General features: G+C 54.6%; 3 protein-coding genes across 4 annotated transcripts; 1 reads left to right on the top strand and 2 right to left on the bottom strand.

Moving 5' to 3' along the window:
* Nucleotide 1: 1 nt before the first annotated feature.
* On the bottom strand, nucleotides 2-5150 carry SNX21 (sorting nexin family member 21). The gene is made up of 3 exons (XM_022564989.3): nucleotides 4722-5150; nucleotides 4103-4281; nucleotides 2-1083 (listed from the first exon to the last, which is right to left on the bottom strand). The coding sequence occupies exons 1-3, from the start codon at nucleotides 4981-4983 to the stop codon at nucleotides 409-411; spliced, it is 1116 nt and encodes a 371-aa protein (XP_022420697.2). The 5' UTR covers nucleotides 4984-5150; the 3' UTR covers nucleotides 2-408.
* A 4515-nt stretch (nucleotides 5151-9665) lies between these two features.
* Nucleotides 9666-14232, top strand: TNNC2 (troponin C2, fast skeletal type). The gene is made up of 3 exons (XM_089896987.1): nucleotides 9666-10930; nucleotides 11023-11137; nucleotides 11300-14232. Exons 1-3 carry the CDS (start codon nucleotides 10807-10809, stop codon nucleotides 11583-11585), a joined length of 525 nt encoding a protein of 174 aa, XP_089753113.1. The 5' UTR covers nucleotides 9666-10806; the 3' UTR covers nucleotides 11586-14232.
* A 2245-nt stretch (nucleotides 14233-16477) lies between these two features.
* Nucleotides 16478-19605, bottom strand: UBE2C (ubiquitin conjugating enzyme E2 C). Of its 2 annotated transcripts, XM_022565007.3 has the most exons (6): nucleotides 19386-19605; nucleotides 18799-18826; nucleotides 17970-18056; nucleotides 17333-17537; nucleotides 17166-17225; nucleotides 16478-16736 (listed from the first exon to the last, which is right to left on the bottom strand). In XM_022565007.3, exons 1-6 carry the CDS (start codon nucleotides 19484-19486, stop codon nucleotides 16678-16680), a joined length of 540 nt encoding a protein of 179 aa, XP_022420715.1. In that variant the 5' UTR covers nucleotides 19487-19605; the 3' UTR covers nucleotides 16478-16677. The 2 variants fall into 2 exon arrangements, with proteins under 2 accessions (XP_022420715.1, XP_022420714.1); XM_022565006.3 differs by lacking the exons at nucleotides 18799-18826; nucleotides 19386-19605 and having other exon boundaries at nucleotides 17970-18792.
* Between the last annotated feature and the right edge of the window lie 32 nt (nucleotides 19606-19637).

Genomic DNA, 19637 nt, shown 5'->3' with positions numbered 1-19637 from the left:
GTGGAGCTGCTGGCTTTTAATCCCCCTTGGCCGGAACTGCAGCCCTCCCTCCAGCCATCAACCCCAGGACTCCTGGGCCAGAGTTCCTGGCCCTTAGCCAGGCTGGCTCGGAGGCCCAAGGAAAAGGGACCGTTGACCCTGACCTGGGGCACAGCCCCCAGAATTCATAAGCTTGAGAGGCTGCACCAGACTTTCTCCCTGCACCATCCTAGCCAAAGCTTGTCCTGAGCCCAGCTCAACAGAAGAAGCACATTTCTTCAGTCTGCTACAAATCCTTTGTGGAACTTGTAGGGGTTCCCAGCACCCCTGGTCACCTCCCAACTGCTGTCCGTGTCCTCATCCGCCCCTACCCCACTTCCCATCCTGGGGCAGTGCCTCTCCCCACAGTGGCCTTAAGTCTAGGTGTGGTTAGTCCAGCACCTCCTTGATGAGTAGTTCTTTGAGACTGGGGGGTGGCGTGGGCGTCAGGCCTGCCTCTTGCAGGGCCTGGAGCCGGGCCTCTGACTGGTGTTTGTCCAGGCCCAGGTGCCAGGAGAGCCGCACGTGGGCCTCCAGAAAGGGTGCCAGAAAAGGGTGAGGGCTCTTGTCCCCCAGCAGCTGTAGGGCCTTCTCACAGCATGCCCGGGCCTCCCCAGGGTCCTCCAGCTCCTGGTGGCACACAGCCAGCCCCGCCAGGGTCAGCAGAGGGCGGTCTGGGCCTGAGGGGACACCCAGCTGGGCCTGCAGCTGCCAGGCGTTGGCCCAGAGCGCCAGGGCCTCGCGGTAGAGGCCAGTGCAGGTGAGGCTCTGCGCCCGCCGCAGCTCCGGCAGCACAAAGAAGTCTTGCAGGTCCGGGGCCTGGCGCAGCTCAGGGACTGCCTGGAGGTGGCCCAAAAACTGCTCAAAGGCCCGGCTGCGGCGGGCGATGGTCTCTGCGGTAAAGTTCCGGCGCAGGCGCTTGCGGGGGAAGGAGATGGCAGCCATGGGGCCCCGGAACTGCCGCTGCAGGTTTCGGTGCAACCGCTCAAAGTCCGAGTATCGGCGGGAGATCTGGGCTGGCTGGCGACCCGGTGGCCCCGGGCCCATCACGGCGAGGGTGTAGAGCTGCGGGGGAGGGTGGGGGTCAGGGCAGGTGCAAGGTGTCCCCGGGACCCTTCCCTCTCACTTCCAGCTCTCTTCCCCCACCTCTTCCCTTCACCCCCAAGGCTGCTGGGGAGCCCAGTCTCATCTTACCTGAGGCTCATCTGAAATGACCCAGGCCCAAGGCAGCATGGGGAGAAAAAGACAGAGATGAGCTTCAGCGCCTGGTCCAGCCGCCCCCTCTGCCCCTCCTAGGGAGTACTCCCTTCGCATAGGGCAGTGAGCTCTTCTTACAGCCCCTCTGGAAAACCAGCCGAGGGCCGAAACCCAGGCCCATCTCTTGGGCCTCTAGAGCCAACCTTTAGGATCAGCTTGGAGCTTCATTCCACTCTGGATACATAGCCCCACATCCCTGGCCAGGTTATTCCAATCCAGACCCAGAACACAGGTCTTCAGACAGCCCCAGTAGCGACCAGTGTGAAAAGTGCACTGGGACCCAAGTTCTAACCTCAGGTCAGGTGCTCCCTCACTATGTGATGTCAGGCAGGGCAGTCCCCTTCTTGGGTCCGCTTCCGACTCTAGTGACTGGAGCGCTGGCCCAGCTCACTGTTTACTTAAGTGTGGGACGTGTGCAAACGTTGGTACCTGGGTGGTTTAGGGGGTATGTACTGGAGTATATAACACTGAATCAGAGGCAGGAGGCGATGCCCCCACTAATGCTCTGTGAACCTTTCTGACTGCACATTGAGAAGCTCTCAGTTTGGTTTAAAAAAGCCCTTTTCATCTCCATTTTTAGAAAAGAGCCAGAAAGAGACTCTCAGGTCAGGGCCTTCTTCAGGCAGCAGCACCCAGGCAGGGCTTAATGACACTCTCACTGCTTTTATTTCTACGGTTATCTTCTCTTTATGGCAAGTGAGCCTTTCCATATACAGTTGTGCTATAAAGTTGTCTTTTAAACTTATTTTTCAAAAATAGGTTTATTTGAAGAGAAACGTGAAGCACAGAATGGTACAAGTAGCATTTAGATAGGACAAGAATTGTGAGGGTGCTGGAGGTTTGGGAAACACTGAACAAGATGACCACTAAGCTTCCCCCCAGGTCCGAGAACCCAAATATAGATTAATCTGTAATCATGCTGAGCTAACAGGTCTGAAGGCGGGATTAGCAAGCGTTCGATGTTGAAAGCATACTAACACCAAACCGAGATTCTTCTCTCGAATTTGTTCTGTGTAATTGCCAATATCCTAGCCCCCCCTGGTCAGTTCGGTTTGCCTGCTCTATCCTTCCCTTGAAGATTCAGTGTACATTAATATTCAGGATTGAAAAGTTTAACAGTAAAGAAACTTATTTTACTCTCGTTCAATTCTGCATTCCCCAAACATTGCATATTGACTGTAAAAACTTTTTTTTTTTTTTAAGAACAGTTATTGATATTCCAGGGAGGGAACCAATTTTCTGCTGAACACGTTTCAGGAAGCACTGGTCTATAGTGACCCCTTATGCTCATCTAGCTTTTATTTTCATTTGTAATTTCTGGACAAAAACCCATTTTACATCCATTATCTGATCCTTATACTGTCCCGCTGAGATAGGTAATGAGAGTCACTCCATTAACTGAGCGCCTACCCTGCACCACGTGCTGTGCCTAGCTCTTCACATCTACTATTTTATCATCACAACAGCACTGCCCGGAAGCCATCCTTACCTCCGTTTGACAGCTCAGGAAGCAGGCCCCAAGAGGGGGCAAAGGGCTCAAAGACCTCCCTTAAGCTGGTAAAGGGCCCAGCTGGGACTCAAACCCAGGCCGACCTAATTCCAAAGCCTGTGCTCTTAACCCCCAGGAGATGTTAAAGCAGGATTTAGGGTCCCCATCAAACAAAGAGAAGATTCGTTTCCCCAGACCTGGGCCAGGCCGCCAGGCCAAACTTGGCTCTATCTTGTCATTCTCTTCCCAGAGTTGCCCGCATACTTCCTTGTCTCCCAGCTGCTACTGATCCTTGGCGCCCCCTTCCTGTGCATGACCCCCAGCCAGGACTTTCGCCACTTAAGATCTGATCATTGGAGTCAATCCCTGCTCAAATGGGAGCAGTCGCCCCATGGGCGTGGCCCTTTTTTCACTAAGAGCTGCAGAGAGGGGTGGAGAAGCCCAGACGTGGGACAGGGCTTCAGGCCCCCTTCCTGCTGAGTCAGAAATGGAGGAGGGTGGTGAAGAGGAGGGAAGTGGGAGGCAGGGAGTTGCTGCTGCCATGACCAGCCAGGTCAGGCTGGGTTTCAGGACCGGGACCACCGAATTCGCCATGTGTGTCTCCTTTCCACAGCCAGGAAATCAGGGCCTCCCCACCGCACTGATCTTCACCCCAACCCTACCCATCCCATAAATCCAGTCCTTAGGACAAACATTCTGTACAGGTGTGGGTGCTGGAGAACTGACTTTCCTGGGTTGTAAAGAGGCTACAACAGGCCCTAGAGGCCAGACATTTTCAACCCAAAGGTAAGCAATAATAATAGAACTACCATTTTATCGAGCACTTCACGATGCCAGGTGCAACGCTAAGGGCTTTCTATGCACTGTCTCATTTGATTTCTGCGACAATCCTGGGCATTATCCCCTCGTTCAGATGAGGAAACAGGGTCGTCAAAGTTTCACAATTCACCCAAAGTCAAACGACTGGTAGTAACTGGGATCCAAAACCCATTTTTCTAACCACTAACCAATGCAACTTGGATCTCAAGTCTGACTCAGGTAATATTCTTCCTTGTGTATCTTGCATCTTGCGACGATTTGCAAAAACCAGGGAGCAGGGGACACGCACACTAGTTCTTAGTCTCAGAACCAGGACTGGATAGGTCCATAGTCCCTCAAAAAAGTTTTAAGTCATTTGCCTGAGGATTTGCTCAAGTTACATCCCCTTTCTGGCTTCAGTTTCCCCATCTGTAAAATGGGGCAGCCACTTATACACAGCCAGATCCCCCAGGAAGCTGGCGTTTTCTCTTAGCCAGACTTCTAGACTCACAGCCCAGGGATTCCTGGACCCTCACTCACCACGTACTTGGAGGGCGGGTCCTTGACCACGTTGGCGCTGGTCACCTCAAAGAGCAGCCGCTGGGGTACGAGGGTGTTCCGGGACTTCTTCCAGAAATCTTGCAACTGCCGTGTCAGGAGCTGACTGCCCCGCTGCCCATCAGGTGGGGGACTCCGTTCTGCATGAGCACAGGATGGGCCTGGGGCCAGGTTCCACATAAATTACATGCCCTGACCTCATTCATCCTCCCAACAAATGACAAAGGATTTATCCCCATTTGACATAAATGGAAACGGAGGGCCAGAGAGGGGGCCTGGTGCCAAACACCTGCCCGGCAGACAGTAGATGTTAAATAAATATCTCCACCCCCAAAACATTGCTAGCACATTACTACCATTTGTATCCCAGACCCTGTACATATCATGCCCTAAACAACCCGGGATGCGAGTGATTTCCCCTATTTGACACAAGGGAACTTGGCTGAGAGAGGTGTTGTGACTCTGTCAAGGTCACACAGCCAAGAGGTGGCTGGGGCACTTAAAGAAGTGTCTGCGTTTCGGCTGGATCAGCTCGGGAACGCGGCTGGGGTGGAGGCCTAATCGAGCCCCAGGGTTCCCGCCTCCATCCTCCCGCACTCGCCTGCGTCTTCTCCCGCCGCCCGGTCCCCATCGGGCGGCGGGTCGTGGTCAGCCTCCTCATCGTCCTCGTCGTCCTGGTCCTCGTCGTCCTCGGCACTGGTGAAGCTCAGGGTGCCGCTGAGGCGGGACGACAGGCCCTCGGCGTCGTCGTCCTCCAGTTCCGAGCTCTCCGGGAACTGCTCGGCCTCGGGGCCGGCCGCTGCCTCCCCGGGGCCGTCGCCGGTCAGGGCGTGCCGCAGCCGGTGCAGGAGCCGCGAGGCCATGGCACCCCGGGGGGAGCTCGCGACGCTGGGTCCCGGGCTGGGGAGGGAGGCGGACCCCAGCCCCGCGCGGGGAGGGGGCGGGGCGGGGCCGGGATTGGGGGAGGGAGGGGCGCCGCGGAGGCCCCGCCCTTGCCTGTGGAGGGTCCCGCGACTCTGCCGGCGCCTCTTTCACGCCCTGGCGCGGGTCTGCCTCCTGCGGCCCGAGGTGCACTCTGGGGCGCCCCGCTCCCCGGGGTTCTCGTGCGGCCCGCGGTGCCTGGACGAGGGCAACCGGGCTCCGCCGGGTTCCGCCGGGCCCAGGCCGCTCCGGCCCCTTCCTGCCGCCGCCCCGCCTCCGGCCCCGCCTGCTCCCTGAGCCGCCCGGGAGTCCCGGGCCCTTTGCTCCATGAGGGATTTGGGAATCCTGGGTAGGCCTGGGCAAGCCCGCGGCCCCCTAAGGGATCGTCCCCAATCCGGAGGGGCCTACACCCTCCTTGAATCCTCCCAACCCTGCGGAGACCCAGGCTGGCCCCCATCTATCCCCTAATTTATACCCAGCACTCTAACTTTCCAAAGTCATTACGCGGCAGTAGGAAGCCCATCTCTCCTGTGAGGAAACCGAGGCCAAGAGAAGCCGAGTGATCTGGGATGAAATCTGACCTCTGACCTCGAGTAGCCTAGGTTTTCTCATATGTAAAACAGGAACAATTAATACGAATTTAAGTACGAATTTTGCACAGAGGAGGGACTAAGAGGATAATAAGTTACACAATGATTATTGTTTCTACAGTGTTCACAAGCTTTTACAATCTCATTTGAGCCTGCCTCACACATAGGACATAGGCAAACGGGGAAAACTGAGACCCAGAGAGGCTGAGTTACTTTCCCCAAGTCATACAGCTTGCCAGAGTTTTCTGAGTGTAGGGCCCTGCAGCCCAGGTCTCCTGAGTTCCACATCCTGTTCTTTTCTCACGCTACAGGCCTGGTAATCTCAGCAACTCCCCTAGTGAGCTGTGTTTCTATTTTTTATCCAGAGGGCAGCAGTAGGTCAAAAATTTATTGTCCCTTCCCATCAAAAGACCTAGCTATCAGTCCCTAGCAGGGCAGATATCGCTAGTTATACAATCAAACGAGTAAAATCTCTCTGATGGTAGCTTCTCCCCTTTTTAAATGGCACAGGAGAGAGGGGTATGGGAATAGCTTTGAATGGAACACATACTGCCTGCCCTCCCTCTGTACAGAAGGGGCAGGGCTCTCATTTCTTGAAGTTCCACTGTATCCTCCATCCTGTTCTAGGCACTTTACAAGGGGTCACATCTCACCCTCACAACATCCTGGGGAGGAGGCTCTTAGTGGACAAGAATGGTCCATTTTCAAGATGAAGATACTGAGGCAAATAGACTTTCCCAAAATCCACAGCTAGGAAATAGGGGAGCTGGGATTTAAGGCCAAGTCTGTGTAATCTCAAAGCTTTAATGACTCTTCATTCAGCTTCCCAGCAGGGTGTTGGGGCAACAAAGACACACCTCATTTGTTCATTCATTCAGCACTCACCCATTCACCAAACACTGGCTGAATCTTAACCTGTACTTTGGCAAATGCCTCACAAGTCTGGGTACAAAGCAGGTGTTCACAAAACCACGGGTTGTCAAGAGCCATGAGGGTCTGGAGGAGGGTTGCTCCGAAATCTGGTCTAGCACCTCCATTTTACAGATGGGTAGTCTGAAGCTCAGTGAAGGAAAGTTACTCTGGGCCATACACACAGGGCCAGAACTAGGAGATCTTTTGAGGTCTTGTATTCTCCACTACTCTTAGGCTCCGTGTGGATCTCTCCCCACAGCCTCCCTGAGAGGTGGTCATCAAACTCCTGTTTGCATACATTCAGTAACAGGAGGCTCATTACCTTCTGAGGCTGCCCAGTCCCATTATTATTCAACCACCACTGTTAAAAAGGTCCTCCTTATATTGAACCAGATGTCATTCTGTTCACTTATTCTTCCAAAGATCATATTATTTTTTGAACACTTGCTAAGTGCCAAGTGCTGGGTGCTGGGGAATGCACTGGCAGGCAGGTAACAGTCTCTGGTCCGTGGAACTTAGAACAGGTCGTGATCCCATGGCATGTTCAGTGCTATGACTGAGGAAAATACTGGAGACCACCTTGGACTCCTTTGGCCTGGGTACAGGGGAGGAAGGATCCTGGAGGAAGTATCGTTAAAGCCGAGAAAGAGGATAGGGAAGTAGGCAGGTGAACAAAGGGAAGATGGGAGTTTCTGGCAGAAAAAACCCAGAATGTGCAAGGGCCCGGGAACTTTAAAGGGTGGTGTTCGGAGCCTTATTTTAGTCTGAACAGAGAAGAGTGGCATGCAAGGTGGGAGAGGAAAGGGGATGAGAATGGAAGGGTGAGTGGGACCTTGCTTGGCCACACTGAGTTTGGACCTTATCTATTTCCCTGAATAAATGAAAGAACAAATTAATGAACAAAGGATTGCTGCAAGTTCCACACTCTCTGTTCCAAAGGGGTTAAGTGGTTCCAATGTTTGTGTCCAAATTGGCATCCCCTGGGGAGCATGGCCCCTTGGCCCTGTGCCTGGCTGGGGGAGGCCTTATTTAGCCTGGCCTGGCTCCACTGAGATTTCCTTGGGAATATCTATGTATAGGGCAAGAGGGCAGCCCAGCTGCCACTGTCCATCTGACTTCCTTGGTGTCCAGCCCCCTTTCACTAGCCCCAGACCCTGTGTTTAGTCATCTCCGTGCTCTTTTTGTTGACTCAGCTACCGTCCATAAATGTTGTCTATCCCCGTGTGGGATTGTGGGTTGCCAACACCCCGTGTGGACCCTGTACGTTCTCAGGGTGGGCTCGCCTCGGACTTGACTTGATCTGTCCACTCCTTCCCTCTCCAGATGGCCAGCTGAGCTCCTCCAGACTTCCTCCTCAAGCTCTAGCAAGGGGCCAGCTGCCCCTTCACCTACTTAGAGAAACTTCCCCTGGTCCCCCTTGCCCCCAAAAAAGTGAATCCCCCAAACCCTTTCCCTGGAGAAGGTAAGCTTGAGAGAAGAATCTTCTTTCAATGTTTCTTTCTCCTCCAAGTGCACACCCTGTTTCCTGGACCCCTCTATACGTTCCTCCTTCTAGACGGGTCCCCTGAGGACAGTCTGCCCCAACTTCCCCTCAGTCAGTATGAATAAGAATCTCCAACGTGACTATAGACCTTTATGATTTACAAAGCTCCCGGTGAAAAGGGAATAACCATAGTTGCTACCTCACAGGATGAGTGCTGGATGAGGTCATGTGGTTAAAATGCTTTAGCACAGTGTGTGGCAAGTCACAGAGGTTCAATAACTGTGGCAGTCACTTTCCCCTCCTCCTATCCCCCGCCCCTTAGCCCGATTCAAAGACAAAACATTCCACTTGCCAAGCACTGACCCTGTGTAGTTGGCACAATCTTGGTGACATATACCTGGGCTCCCGTTTACCATGGTTTCTCTGTGAGGGAGGTTATGACTCTCCCCATCTCACAGATAAGGAAACTGAAGCTCAGAGTGGCATCGCCACCTGCCCAAGCGTGCACAGCTTGTAGAGACAGGAATTGGATCCTGGGCTTTGGACGTCAAGGCTTGTGCTCTTGCATTCCGCCACGCTGCCTCACTTTTCTCTACCCTTATCATCCTCACCCATCTTGGAGCAAGTGTGCCTCTTGAGGGGGCGCTCACTAAGGCGGTGGAGCGGGGCAGGTTCTCCTCACAAGAATCTAGGACGTCAAGGCCTGCCACCTGCTCGGAGGCTTAAATTTCTCTGCGAGGGCCCTTGGCTAAATTAGGTAATGGGCTAGGACTCTGGGAGGGGGGTGCTCGCTGACCCCAGGATCTGATTGGCCAGGGCATCCGGTCCTGGGGAGCAGGGAAGTGGGAGGAGGGGATGCCCCTACAAATCCTAGGGCTACAGAGGGCCAGGGCATCTTTGGGTGGTGGAGTGCAGAGGAGTCCTGGTGACACGCAACCATGGTAAGGATGAGAAGGGACTTCATCCTTTTACTTGCAGGAGCACTTCTGGGCATCTTTCAGGCCAGATCTGGGTGCTCTGTGGGGCAGTAACTTGGATGTTTGAAGCTGGAATATGAAAGTTCCTGGAACCCTGGCGTCTGGGAGGAAGGTTGGGAAGAAGGCCTCGGACTTGTCTTGAAAGGGGAGAGTTGCGACGTTCCAGGGGTTGAGCCTCCAGGCGTGCCGGTTCCCTGAGACCTTCTGAGGCTTCTAGCCATGTCGGTCAGAGAGCTGTGAGTGGGTCTTAGCTTGTCACCCTGATGGTGGAGATGGGGACCCTCGTGGTGGAGAGGGAGTCACCCAGCAAGCCAGTGAGCAGTGGGGGTGGGCTGGAAGCCTTGCCAAACCCTCTTCCTGCCAGTGAGAGGAGGAAACCTCCTCTGGAAGATGGGAAGCCTGCAGGGCCTCAGACCAGTTCAGGGGCAGGACCCCAAGAGCTCCAAGGGGATGAGAAAGGGCTGAAGATGACAGAGCAGAGTTAGAGAGATGTCAGCCTCCCAGAGAGGGGTTATGATTTGAAGCTGTCCTTTTCCTCTGAGATCGCCCTCCCCACTTCACTTCAAGGAGTAACTAGACCCTGGAGGACAGCTGCTGTGGCCCGTTCCTGACTAAAAATAACCTGTCCTTTTGGCACAGGCAAGGAGGAGGGGAGGGGGGAGGGGAGGAGGAGGGAGACAAGGAGGACAGCCAGCAGCCAGCCAGCTGAAGGGCTCCTTGGACGCCTCAGCCCTTCTTCGTTGCCGGCCTCAGTCTCAAGTCCCCTAGCTAGCTGGCTGGGCTTGGACGTGATGGAAACTCCTTAGAGCCATCTTACCATCACCTGCACAAGGCCCACATCATGCTCCGCCCAGCAGGAGTGGCATTTACTCCAATGACTGAATCGTCGCAAGGAAGCTTACAATCTCTGTCTCTGCAAGTTCTCGGAGGGAGGGATGATGTGTCTGACTTCTTGGGGGTCAGTGCCCGGTCTATGGCCTGACACTTGGTCGGTGCTCAGTAACTTTGCCTTGCATTATCATTTATTTGACAACAAACATTTATCGAGCACCTGTTAAAGTACCAGGCAATGCAAGGAGGCAGGGAAAACTGGAAAACCATGTTGGAATCGTTCTGGTACTTTACAAAGCCTTCTCACACCCCTGATTTCAGCTCATCCCTGAAAAACTGCTAAGAAGAGATGAGGGGATGAGGGTACATTTAGTGACTTGCCCAAGATTACTGGGGGGTTCCTGAATTGACCTCTGATTGACAAGCAAGAAGGGCATAATCCCTAGTTCTTTCTTTCTTTTTGGCTGAGCTGCGCAGCTTGTGGGATCTTAGTTCCCCAACCAGGGACTGAACCCAGGCCTTCGGCAGTGAAAGCACAGAGTCCTAACCACTGGACCGCCAGGGAATTCCCCTCCCTAGTTCTTCAAAAGCGGGGTTGGGTGCTGTGGGAGCACGCGGTGGGGGGGGGGCAAGTTTGGAGCTGTTTCTCCGGAGGACTAAGGGGCACTTACAGAAACGGGGGTGCAGAAGAATGGGGTTAAGTCAGGAATGCGCTCCAGGGCTTCCCCTTCTGCTCTTTGATGGACTGTGTTTCCCGCAGACGGACCAGCAGGCTGAGGCCCGGTCCTACCTCAGCGAGGAGATGATCGCTGGTGAGTGGGGGTGGGCGGGCTGTCCGTTGGGTGGCTGTGTGCTGGGCAATGTTTGGTGTCTAGGCAGGCAGGGAGGGTGGACGTGAGGCTGACGGTCCAGCCAGGCTCACCTTAGCCCTAGGCTCTCCTTGCCCTGGCAGAGTTCAAGGCCGCCTTCGACATGTTTGATGCTGATGGTGGCGGGGACATCAGCGTCAAGGAGTTGGGCACGGTGATGAGGATGCTGGGCCAGACACCCACCAAAGAGGAGCTGGACGCCATCATCGAGGAGGTGGATGAGGACGGTGAGCGGGTGGCCCTTCGAGGGATGGGATGGTGGTGGTGGAGAGGAGCTGGCAGCCAGGGCTCGGGCTCCCTCACCATCTGCTTCCCTCAGGCAGCGGCACCATCGACTTCGAGGAGTTCTTGGTCATGATGGTGCGCCAGATGAAAGAGGACGCCAAGGGGAAGAGTGAGGAGGAGCTGGCTGAGTGTTTCCGCATCTTTGACAGGTGCATTGGGGGCCTGGGAGCCGAGCGAGGCGCAGAGCCGTCTGAGTCTGGCCAGCAGGGCACGAAGGTTCTCGGGGTGGGGATGTAGGAGGGGGCGTCCGGCGTGGCCCGGGCAGGTCGCCCCTGCCCGTCCTGAGCTCCGCCCTGGCCCTCCGCCTGAAGGAACGCAGACGGCTACATCGATGCTGAGGAACTGGCTGAGATTTTCCGGGCCTCCGGGGAGCACGTGACGGACGAGGAGCTCGAATCCCTGATGAAGGACGGGGACAAGAACAACGACGGCCGCATTGACTTCGACGGTGAGGGTCTGGGGAGCGCGAGGAGCGGAAGACCGAACCAGGCTGGAGAGTCTGAGCGTGGCGCCCACGCGGGAGTCCCTAGCCTTGAAGGCGGGGCGGGGCGGGGCGGGGCGGGGCCAAGCTCCTCCCCACCCCCTGCGGGCGGGTAGCGGGGACCTCCGGGAGGTTTTGTGCAATTTATCTACAAATGACAAGGCACCCCCTCTGCGAGGCCGGAGCCTGGCCAGACCTGCCTCGCCCCTAGGGGACCCCTGACCGCCTCTCCGTCTCCTTCCCCGCAGAGTTCCTGAAGATGATGGAGGGCGTGCAGTAAGAAGTCGGCCCTCCCCTCCGCGGAGACCGCGCGTCCTTAGGGCGTGGGGACGTCATCGCCGCCCGGTCCCACTCCCGGCCCCGGGAGGGAGGCGCGGCCCCTTCTGGGAATGTGTCTAGAAGGAATAAAAGGAAACATTGCAAAGCGCGTGTCCTGAGTGAGGGGAGGGCCGGGATGGATCGGGTGTCGGGAGCCGCCTGGTTGGGCCGCTGTCCAGGGCGCCACCCCGGTTGGAGCCACCCGAGCGTCCTCGGGTCCGAACGCAGCGGGAGGCGGAAGGCCGCCGGGTCGCGGGAGCCCGAGGTGGCGCTCGATGCCCTCGGAAGTTTAGCGACGGTCTATCTGCAGCTGGCGCTAAGCGTGGCAACTTGGCCGAGGGGCTGAGTGGCTCCTGGCGCTTCCAGGGTCCCCATTGCTTCTAGAATCAAATCCTAATTCCTTCCCCTCCTTCCCACTGTTACCCCTTCCCTCCTCGAGAGGTTCCAGTCTCACTGGGCAATCGATCCTTCTTGCTGTGGAAGTGGGGTGCACTTTTAAGCCCTCCAACCTTTGCACATGCTGTTCTCTCTCCTTGGAATGCCCTTCTTCCTCTTAAAGTCTTGGCAAATCCTTCAACACAGCTCAAATGCCATCTCCAAGACACCAAGACGCAGCTCAGATACCATCTTGTCCTCCCTTGATCCCTGCCCTGACTGGCTGCACTCTGGCGCCCACACCTCTTTTGTAAACAACTCAATTACAGCCGGCGTTGGGTCAAAGCTAATTAAGGGCAGTGGTAGTTTGGCTTTCCTCACGCTCAGTTTGAATCCTCACTGCTGGTGACAAACCGCTCTCTGCTTCCTTTCCTAATCTGTAAAACGGGGGCAGTGATAGTACTCACCTCACAGGGTTGTGAGAATAAATTAATGTGTGCAAAGTGCTTAGAACAGAGCCTGGCACGGAGTCAGCATATAATAAATGCTATTAGTAATATCATTATCATCTTGAAACACTGAACTCTTATTCATTGTTGCAGCCCTCCCTCTCCAACTCCCTGTTCTCTTCTCCTCTTTCTGGCTCGTTCATGTTTCCTGGATTATTTCCAGCTAGGAGCAGTGCTCGCGTTTAGTAATCATCCCTATGGATGCCTACTGTGTGCCGTGCAGGTGTTGTCTCATTTATCCACACAGCCCCAGGGGCAGATGCCCTTATTTCCATTTTACGGTTGAGGAAACTCAGGCAGAGTGGGGTGAATTACCCAGACAAGTAGGTAACAACCTAGATGATACGGCTGTGTGGTGGAAACAGGAGCAAGACCACCTACCTGTTGACAATTCTACCAGGGCGTCCTGAGTGTTTCAAACTGGCCCTGCCTTAAACTAGTAAATCTCCCTCCTCCATCTCGTTCTCCTGTGTTGCCCACCTCAGGGTTGAGACCCAAGTCACAAATTCTGAAGCTCATTTTCCACCTCTAATTTACTTACCATGCCCTGCTACTTTGTCTCCTTACCTCTACATCCCTCCTCTCCAAGCCCGCTCAGCATCATAACTCAGGCCATTATCATTGCCATTCACTCTCTAGACAGATGGCAGCCAGCAGAATCTTTTCAAAACCAAATCTGACCACGTCACTGCCCTGCTCAAGACTTCATTAACTGCTGGTTACCTCCCTCGCAGCCCAATCTCCTTCTCCAGAGAGAGCCCTCCTTGACCCTCCTCATCTTCATTAGGTGCCCCACCTCTGAGCTTTCATAGCAACATGTGAGCCTAGCACCCAGCTCCCGCCCCACCCAACCCTGTGCCGCGCAGCTTGTGGGATCTCAGTTCCCCGACCAGGAATTGAACCCGGGCCATGGGCAGTGAAAGCCGAGAATCCTAACCACTAGATTGCCAGGGAACTCCCACACCCAGCTTTTATTGAGTGCTTACTATGTGCCAGACACTGTTCTACAGTTCTTCATCTATCCTATGAGGTAGCTACTAATATTTCCATTTTACAGAGAGGTTAAATATAAGTGCCCAAGTGTATACGAGTAACATCGGGGTGGATCATGAATTCTAACACAGTTCTTCTACCTTAAACACCACTTATTCTACACCATTGACATGCCTATCTACTCCCTAAACTTCACCCTCCCTGAGGACAGGACTGTGTCCTCTTCCTGCCTCATCCCCAGCCCCCAACATAGGGCCTTTACCTTGCGGCCACTCAACCACTGTACTGAATGTATGGGAATAATGATCATCACACCTTCTAATACTGACTGCACTAGCGTTAGAAACCTAAGTCAAACTGACTTACACCAAAAAGGGATTTGTTGGTTCATGACACCGGGGTGCCAACACACAAACTGGAGGCCAGAGTTTCAATGTCATCTCTCAGCTATCTGTCTCTGCTTGGCTTTCTTTCATCTGCAGCCGTCTCCACCAGCAGCCCAGACTGACTCCCTCCTCTTTTAGCAATCCTAGTAGTAAAATAATTTTACTTTCTTGCAGGGATTAATTCCAGGAAACACCCTGATTGGTTCGAACGACAGTGTAGAGAGTTGGGTCTCTGTGACTGACACAGGTAGGACATGTGACCATCTGGGGGAGTCAGACACCATGGTCCAGGAAACCACATAGAGAGGCTTCCTAAGGAAGGCAAAGATACATCCACTTTGGCCAGCATTTATTAAAAAGCAAGTGTCAGGTTCTGAGCTCTGCTCATCTCAGACATCCTCCAGCCTGGTGTTTGTCTTCTTTTTTTTTTTTTTTTTGGCCTTGTGGCACAGCATGGGGGATCTTAGTTCCCCGACCAGGAATCGAACACTCACCCCTTGCAGTGGAAGTGAGGAGTCATAACCACTGGACTGCCAGGGAAGTCCCAGCCTCGTGATTTTCAATTTGAGACAGCATCAGAATCACCTGAAGAGCTTATTGGGGCCAGGAATTTACATTTCTTACCAGTTCCAGGTGAAAAGTGGAAGGACCACGCCTCAAGAACACTGCTCTGTACCTTTAACTAGAGCCCAACAATGACACCACCTGGGAGCTGATTAGAAATGCAGAGCCTCAGGCCCCACCCAGACCAACTGAATCAAAACTTGTATTTGAATAAGATCCCAGGCAGATTTATTTTATGTTTGGCTGCCTTGGGTCTTCCTTGCTGCGCGCGGGCTTTCTCTAGTTGCAGCGAGCGGGGGCTACTCTCTGTTGCCGTGCGCGGGCTTCTCATTGCAGTGGCTTCTCCTGATGCGGAGCACGGGCTCTAGGCGCACAGGCTTCAGTAGTTGTGGCTCACGGGCTCAGTAGTTGTGGCTCTCAGGCTCTAGAGCGCAGGCTCAGTAGTTGTAGCACACGGGCTTAGTTGCTCCGCAACATGTGGGATCTTCCTGGACCAGGGATCCAACCCGTGTCCCCTGCATTGGTAGGCGGATTCTTAACCACTGCGCCACCAGGGAAAGTCCCCTCACCGGCAGATTTATATGCACAGTAGATTGAGCAACACTGGTCCAAGCCCCAAGGAGGGAGCCAACAGCACAGTCAGAGATGAAGGAACTGATTAGAGGACATCCAAGTTCTAGTCCCAGACCTGACAACTCCAATCCAATCCCACATGTGGCTGCTTGCTGGGGGCACAGGGGTCCGGGCTCGCTGGAGTAGGAGGAAAGTGTGGGTGAGAACCTTCCTGATGACCTCCTTGCTGTCTCCTCCCCCTCCCCCCAGGCCTGCACGACCAGCTGCGGGCAGAGCTGACCAGGTTGGGCGAGTAGCCAACACTCAGGCCTTGTTGGGGCACACCTGGGTGTGTCACCTAGATCTTCCTGCGGGACCTGGGCTGGGCCCAACACCCCAGCCTACCTGGACCCAGCTGGTCGGCACAGGGGTTTCCTCCCAGGGGCCCAAAGGCCTGTGGCAGGTCAGTGGAAAGATGGCCCAAGGGGCCGGGGCTGGCTGGGTCAGTGGTGCAGCAGACAGAGGAACTGCTGGTGGAGATGAAGCAGGAGGTGAACGTGTCCCTGTGGAGCATGGAGCCATCTATGGGGGACCTGGGGCAAGGGGTGAGTTGTGACCTCAGTCCAGAAGGCTTCCCCTGGCTGTCTCCGCAGTCCCTGGGCCTGCTGTAGGGTCACCTGAATGTCCTCTTGCTCCTTTTTCAGGGTTAAAACATCTACGGTCAGAAAGTAGGTGGCTGATCCCCACCTCCCACCCCCTCCAACACACACACACACACACACACACACACACTCTCTACAGCTCTAGCTATTTCAGCCTAATGTCTGGTTCAGCCTCGTCTGCAACACACCTGGGACAACTCCTACATTTGCTAACATTCTTGGTGCATGTCACCACACCATAGAAATTGGCATTTTGTTATTTTTTATTTTTTTAATTAATTTTCATCTATCTATCCATCTATCTATATTTTTGGCTGCACTGCATGGCTTATGGGATCTCAGTTCCCCGACCAGGGACTGAACGTGGGCCATGGAAGTGAAAGCGCTGAATCCTACCCACTAGATCGCCAGGGAACACCCAGAAATCGGCATTTTGTGACACCCATTCTATAGATGAGGAAACAGATGCAGAGCCATAAAATAACTAAGGTTGCAACGGAGCAAATCCTGTCACCCCACTGCACAGCCCTACAGCCCATCCGCTTCTCCTACTCCCTGGGTGGAGGGGCAGGGCAGGAACCCAGATCCTACACCTGACCTCTGCCGATCCTGTGCCCTTCCAACCCTAGGGGAACTACAAGACAGCTACTTGTTAAAAAACCCCAAAATGTATTTATTTAATATAGTCATCACAAGGGCTTAACCAGACACTTAATTTAAAAAACAGAAACAAAACAAAAATGACACCACAGATGAGATACAGGGTCCTGTACAGAAATCGAGGAAAGGACAGACCATCTAAGGGAAAAAAAATAAAAAGACAACAGAAGGAGAGGTGCACATCCTGGGTCAGGGATCTTGGCTGGAGGCGTGCTTTGAGTACGTTTCTTGCAGGTGCTTCCTAAAGGCTGGGAGAGAACGGGCAGGTCTCAGTGAGCGATGAGGACAGGGGTTAAGGCGGGTAAGAGGGCAGCACGGACATAAGTGTGCGAGGAGTTTGGGGAGGGGCTTCCCAGCACAACAGATGCTGCCCACCCAGCCAGGACTCCTGGACGGGCTCTGTTTCCAGGGAGGCTGGGGAGGGGACTAGGGGCCCTTAGCAAGCAAGTCATCTGCACAAAGCTTTGCCTTCTACTTAAGAAGCCTCCCCAACCTACATGGTTCTTCCTGATTTTATAGCAAACAGGCAAACCAGGAACACCAAGGCAGAGGTGGAACTGGGTTACCTGCCCCCCAAGGACATATTCCCAAGTCACTGGAATCCTTTTGTTGTTTGAGGGAGGCTTTGAAGGTTGGGGAGGGATGGCCTGGTGCCCTGAGAAGGACAAAGGACTCACCTGTGGGGTTTTTCCAGAGCTCGGCGGCATGTGTGTTCAAAGGGCTATCGATGTTGGGTTCTGCAGGTGGAGAGAAAGAGGACGGTCAGGTGCGGGTAGAAGAGGCCGCCCGGGGGAGTTCTGACAGGTTCCCAGGTTGCAGGGGAGGGGCCGGTCTCAGCAATCACCTCCGAGCAGGCTCTGGATGGAGAGCAGGATAGTCCTGACGTCGTACAGGGCGGACCACTTGTCTTTCAGGATGTCCAGGCAGATGTTACCCTGGGTGTCCACATTGGGGTGGTAGCAGGGCGTGAGGAACTTCACCGTGGGTGCATTGTAAGGGTAGCCACTGGGGAACTCCAGGGACAGTTTATACCTCAGGTCTTCATATACCTGGAGAAAGAAATTCGGGGAGTAACCCTTCCACCCTGAGCCTCAGGTCCCACCCCAAGCCCCACATAAGGGACTTGCCAGGACCCCTGAGTTTGTCTGGGACTTGACAGAAGAGAAAGCATTAAACTGGTCTGGTACTTTCTCTCATATCTGGTCACTGGGGTCATCAGTGATCCTTTGGTCTAAGGCCCATTGTCCATTCTTGTCCTTGCTGTCTGGCCCCCTGTCAGCATCTAAGATGGAGAGCCCTGCCTTAAACACAGCCTCTTACTAGAGAGAGGGAGATCAGGGCCACAGGCTCAGGGCACGAGAGCAGGCACAGCGGAGTGTCCCGTCAGCCAAAAGACTTGAAGCAGACCCGGCACTTGGATTTCACCTCCCACCTCTCCCCAGACTCTAAGTCACACTCACCTACCCCAACCCTATACTTACTGTGCCAGCTGCTCCATGGATGGTCCCCACCCATTTGAAAAGGTTGTCTGATTCAGGGAAGGCAGAAATTCCTTTATCACCGGACATCTGGGGAGGAAACACAACACATGCTGGGCTGAAGCTTACGCTCCTGGGGGGCCAGTGGGTGAACCCTTTCTCCTTAACCTCATCACATTTTGATGCAAAATAAAGCAACCAGGCCAAATAGATAGGCTTTCCTGAGGAAATGGCTATATCCTCGGGGCTCAGCATGCCTCTCCGGGGAGTACTGGGATGATGGAGGTTCATCACCAGGCTAAGAAGGGAGGGGTTGTGCAGGGAAGCAGAAGGCAGCTCTGTAACCACAATGATGGCTGCTGGGAATTCAACTCAACATGTTACTGAGTGCTGGTTACATACGAAGCCCAGAGACTACTCATGGACTGGGAACATAAACAATATGGTCACTGAAGGATTTGACTTGAATATCCAGGGTTAACGTAGAAGAGATCGTCCAGGAAGGAAGCATTCTGAGGTACGACAGGATTAGAAATATTAAGAAGGATGGAGAGTTGGGTGTGGATAAACCTTAGGGCAGGGAAGTAGGGCAGGGGGAGGGTCTCGTATGAGAGCCGTATTTCAGGGATAACTTTATTGTGGGAGGACGGGACTGGGAGTAGAGACTCTCTGGAGGAAAGGTGTGTAGGTGAGGTGGAGTACCTTCTTCCCAGAAGAGAACAAGCTGGACTCATCTTTCTACCCGCATGTCTATCACAGAGCCTGATGTAGGAGAGGAGGCTACTGATAAGTGACTGGGAGGTGGGAGGGGCTCTGGGCATCAGTCACTCACCATGAGCGTCATCAGCTCCTGCTGTAGCCTGCAAAAAGAGCACTCGGGGTCACCTGGGATCTGGATGGGTCAGGGCTCCAGGTGGTGCATCTCCTCCCACCCCAATCTCTGAAGCAGCTGTCACGGAGGCTCCCTCTACCCTGAAGTCGGACTCAGCTGGGGGCACAGTCACCCCCAGTTCCACAAGAGGGTCGTAGTGAGTCCTCCTCACTCTCCCTAATTCCAGGCTCCCACAGGATGGCTCTGGCTTATTCTTAACCTCGTCTGCTTCTCTGGCGTCTCTCTCGTGCCGGATCTCAATTTCTCCCCTCCTTCCTTCCCCCTCCCCCGCCGTCCTCCAGCCGAGACACCGAAGGTCCCCGGAGCATCCTCATCTTGGTTCACCGACGGAGGATCCTGGCAGCGGCCATACCCCTTCCGTCCTCCTTCGGGAGGGTCTCTAAGAGCAGTCGAGCTCCTGGCGTGTCCCTCTACCTCCCATATCTCACCCGTTCCAGGAGGAGGTGGGGGTCCCGGAAGTCTTCGCTCTCGGCCCCAAAGGCCCAGGCTGTGCCAGGCCTGGCGATTGTTACCTCCGCACCACTCACCTCTTGCCCACGGGGCCCCGGGCGGCGCCCCCGCTGGGCTCGGCTCCTTTACGGGCGGCAGCAACGCTGGCGGCAGCTGGGTCGCGGTTCTGGGAAGCCATCCGGGTGGCGCTGAGAAGGGAAACAGAAACTCAGACTACACTGAGACCGCGGCTGCAACTGCGGGTTCCCGGGCCCTTCCGCCCGCGTTTGAATTGTAACCCTCCGGCAGCGCTGGCCTATCAGCGGCTCGCTTGGGTTTGATCCAGCCAA

Source organism: Delphinapterus leucas, chromosome 15 (assembly GCF_059928025.1).
Source record: "Delphinapterus leucas isolate spDelLeu-1000000601 "Yukka" chromosome 15, BTC_Dleu_Yukka2, whole genome shotgun sequence".
NCBI classification, from domain to species: Eukaryota; Metazoa; Chordata; class Mammalia; order Artiodactyla; family Monodontidae; genus Delphinapterus; species Delphinapterus leucas.
The sequence above is the reverse complement of the archived record's forward strand: the minus strand, read 5'-3'. Positions and strand labels throughout refer to the sequence as shown.

Bases quoted from the DNA above. Each gene is read 5' to 3' on its own strand.
- UBE2C (XM_022565006.3), bottom strand. From the start codon at position 18,257: ATGAACCTCCATCATCCCAGTACTCCCCGGAGAGGCATGCTGAGCCCC. The intron at 17,538-17,969 runs GTAAGTATAGGG...TTCTTTCTCCAG, and splicing joins TCCATGGAGCAGCTGGCACA to GTATATGAAGACCTGAGGTA. The intron at 17,226-17,332 runs GTGATTGCTGAG...CTCCACCTGCAG, and splicing joins CATCCAGAGCCTGCTCGGAG to AACCCAACATCGATAGCCCT.
- SNX21 (XM_022564989.3), bottom strand. From the start codon at position 4,983: ATGGCCTCGCGGCTCCTGCACCGGCTGCGGCACGCCCTGACCGGCGAC. The intron at 4,282-4,721 runs GCGAGTGCGGGA...ACCTGGCCCCAG, and splicing joins GGCGGCGGGAGAAGACGCAG to GCCCATCCTGTGCTCATGCA. The intron at 1,084-4,102 runs GTGAGTGAGGGT...CCTCCCCCGCAG, and splicing joins ACCCGCCCTCCAAGTACGTG to CTCTACACCCTCGCCGTGAT.
- TNNC2 (XM_089896987.1), top strand. From the start codon at position 10,807: ATGTTTGATGCTGATGGTGGCGGGGACATCAGCGTCAAGGAGTTGGGC. The intron at 10,931-11,022 runs GTGAGCGGGTGG...TGCTTCCCTCAG, and splicing joins CGAGGAGGTGGATGAGGACG to GCAGCGGCACCATCGACTTC. The intron at 11,138-11,299 runs GTGCATTGGGGG...CTCCGCCTGAAG, and splicing joins TGTTTCCGCATCTTTGACAG to GAACGCAGACGGCTACATCG.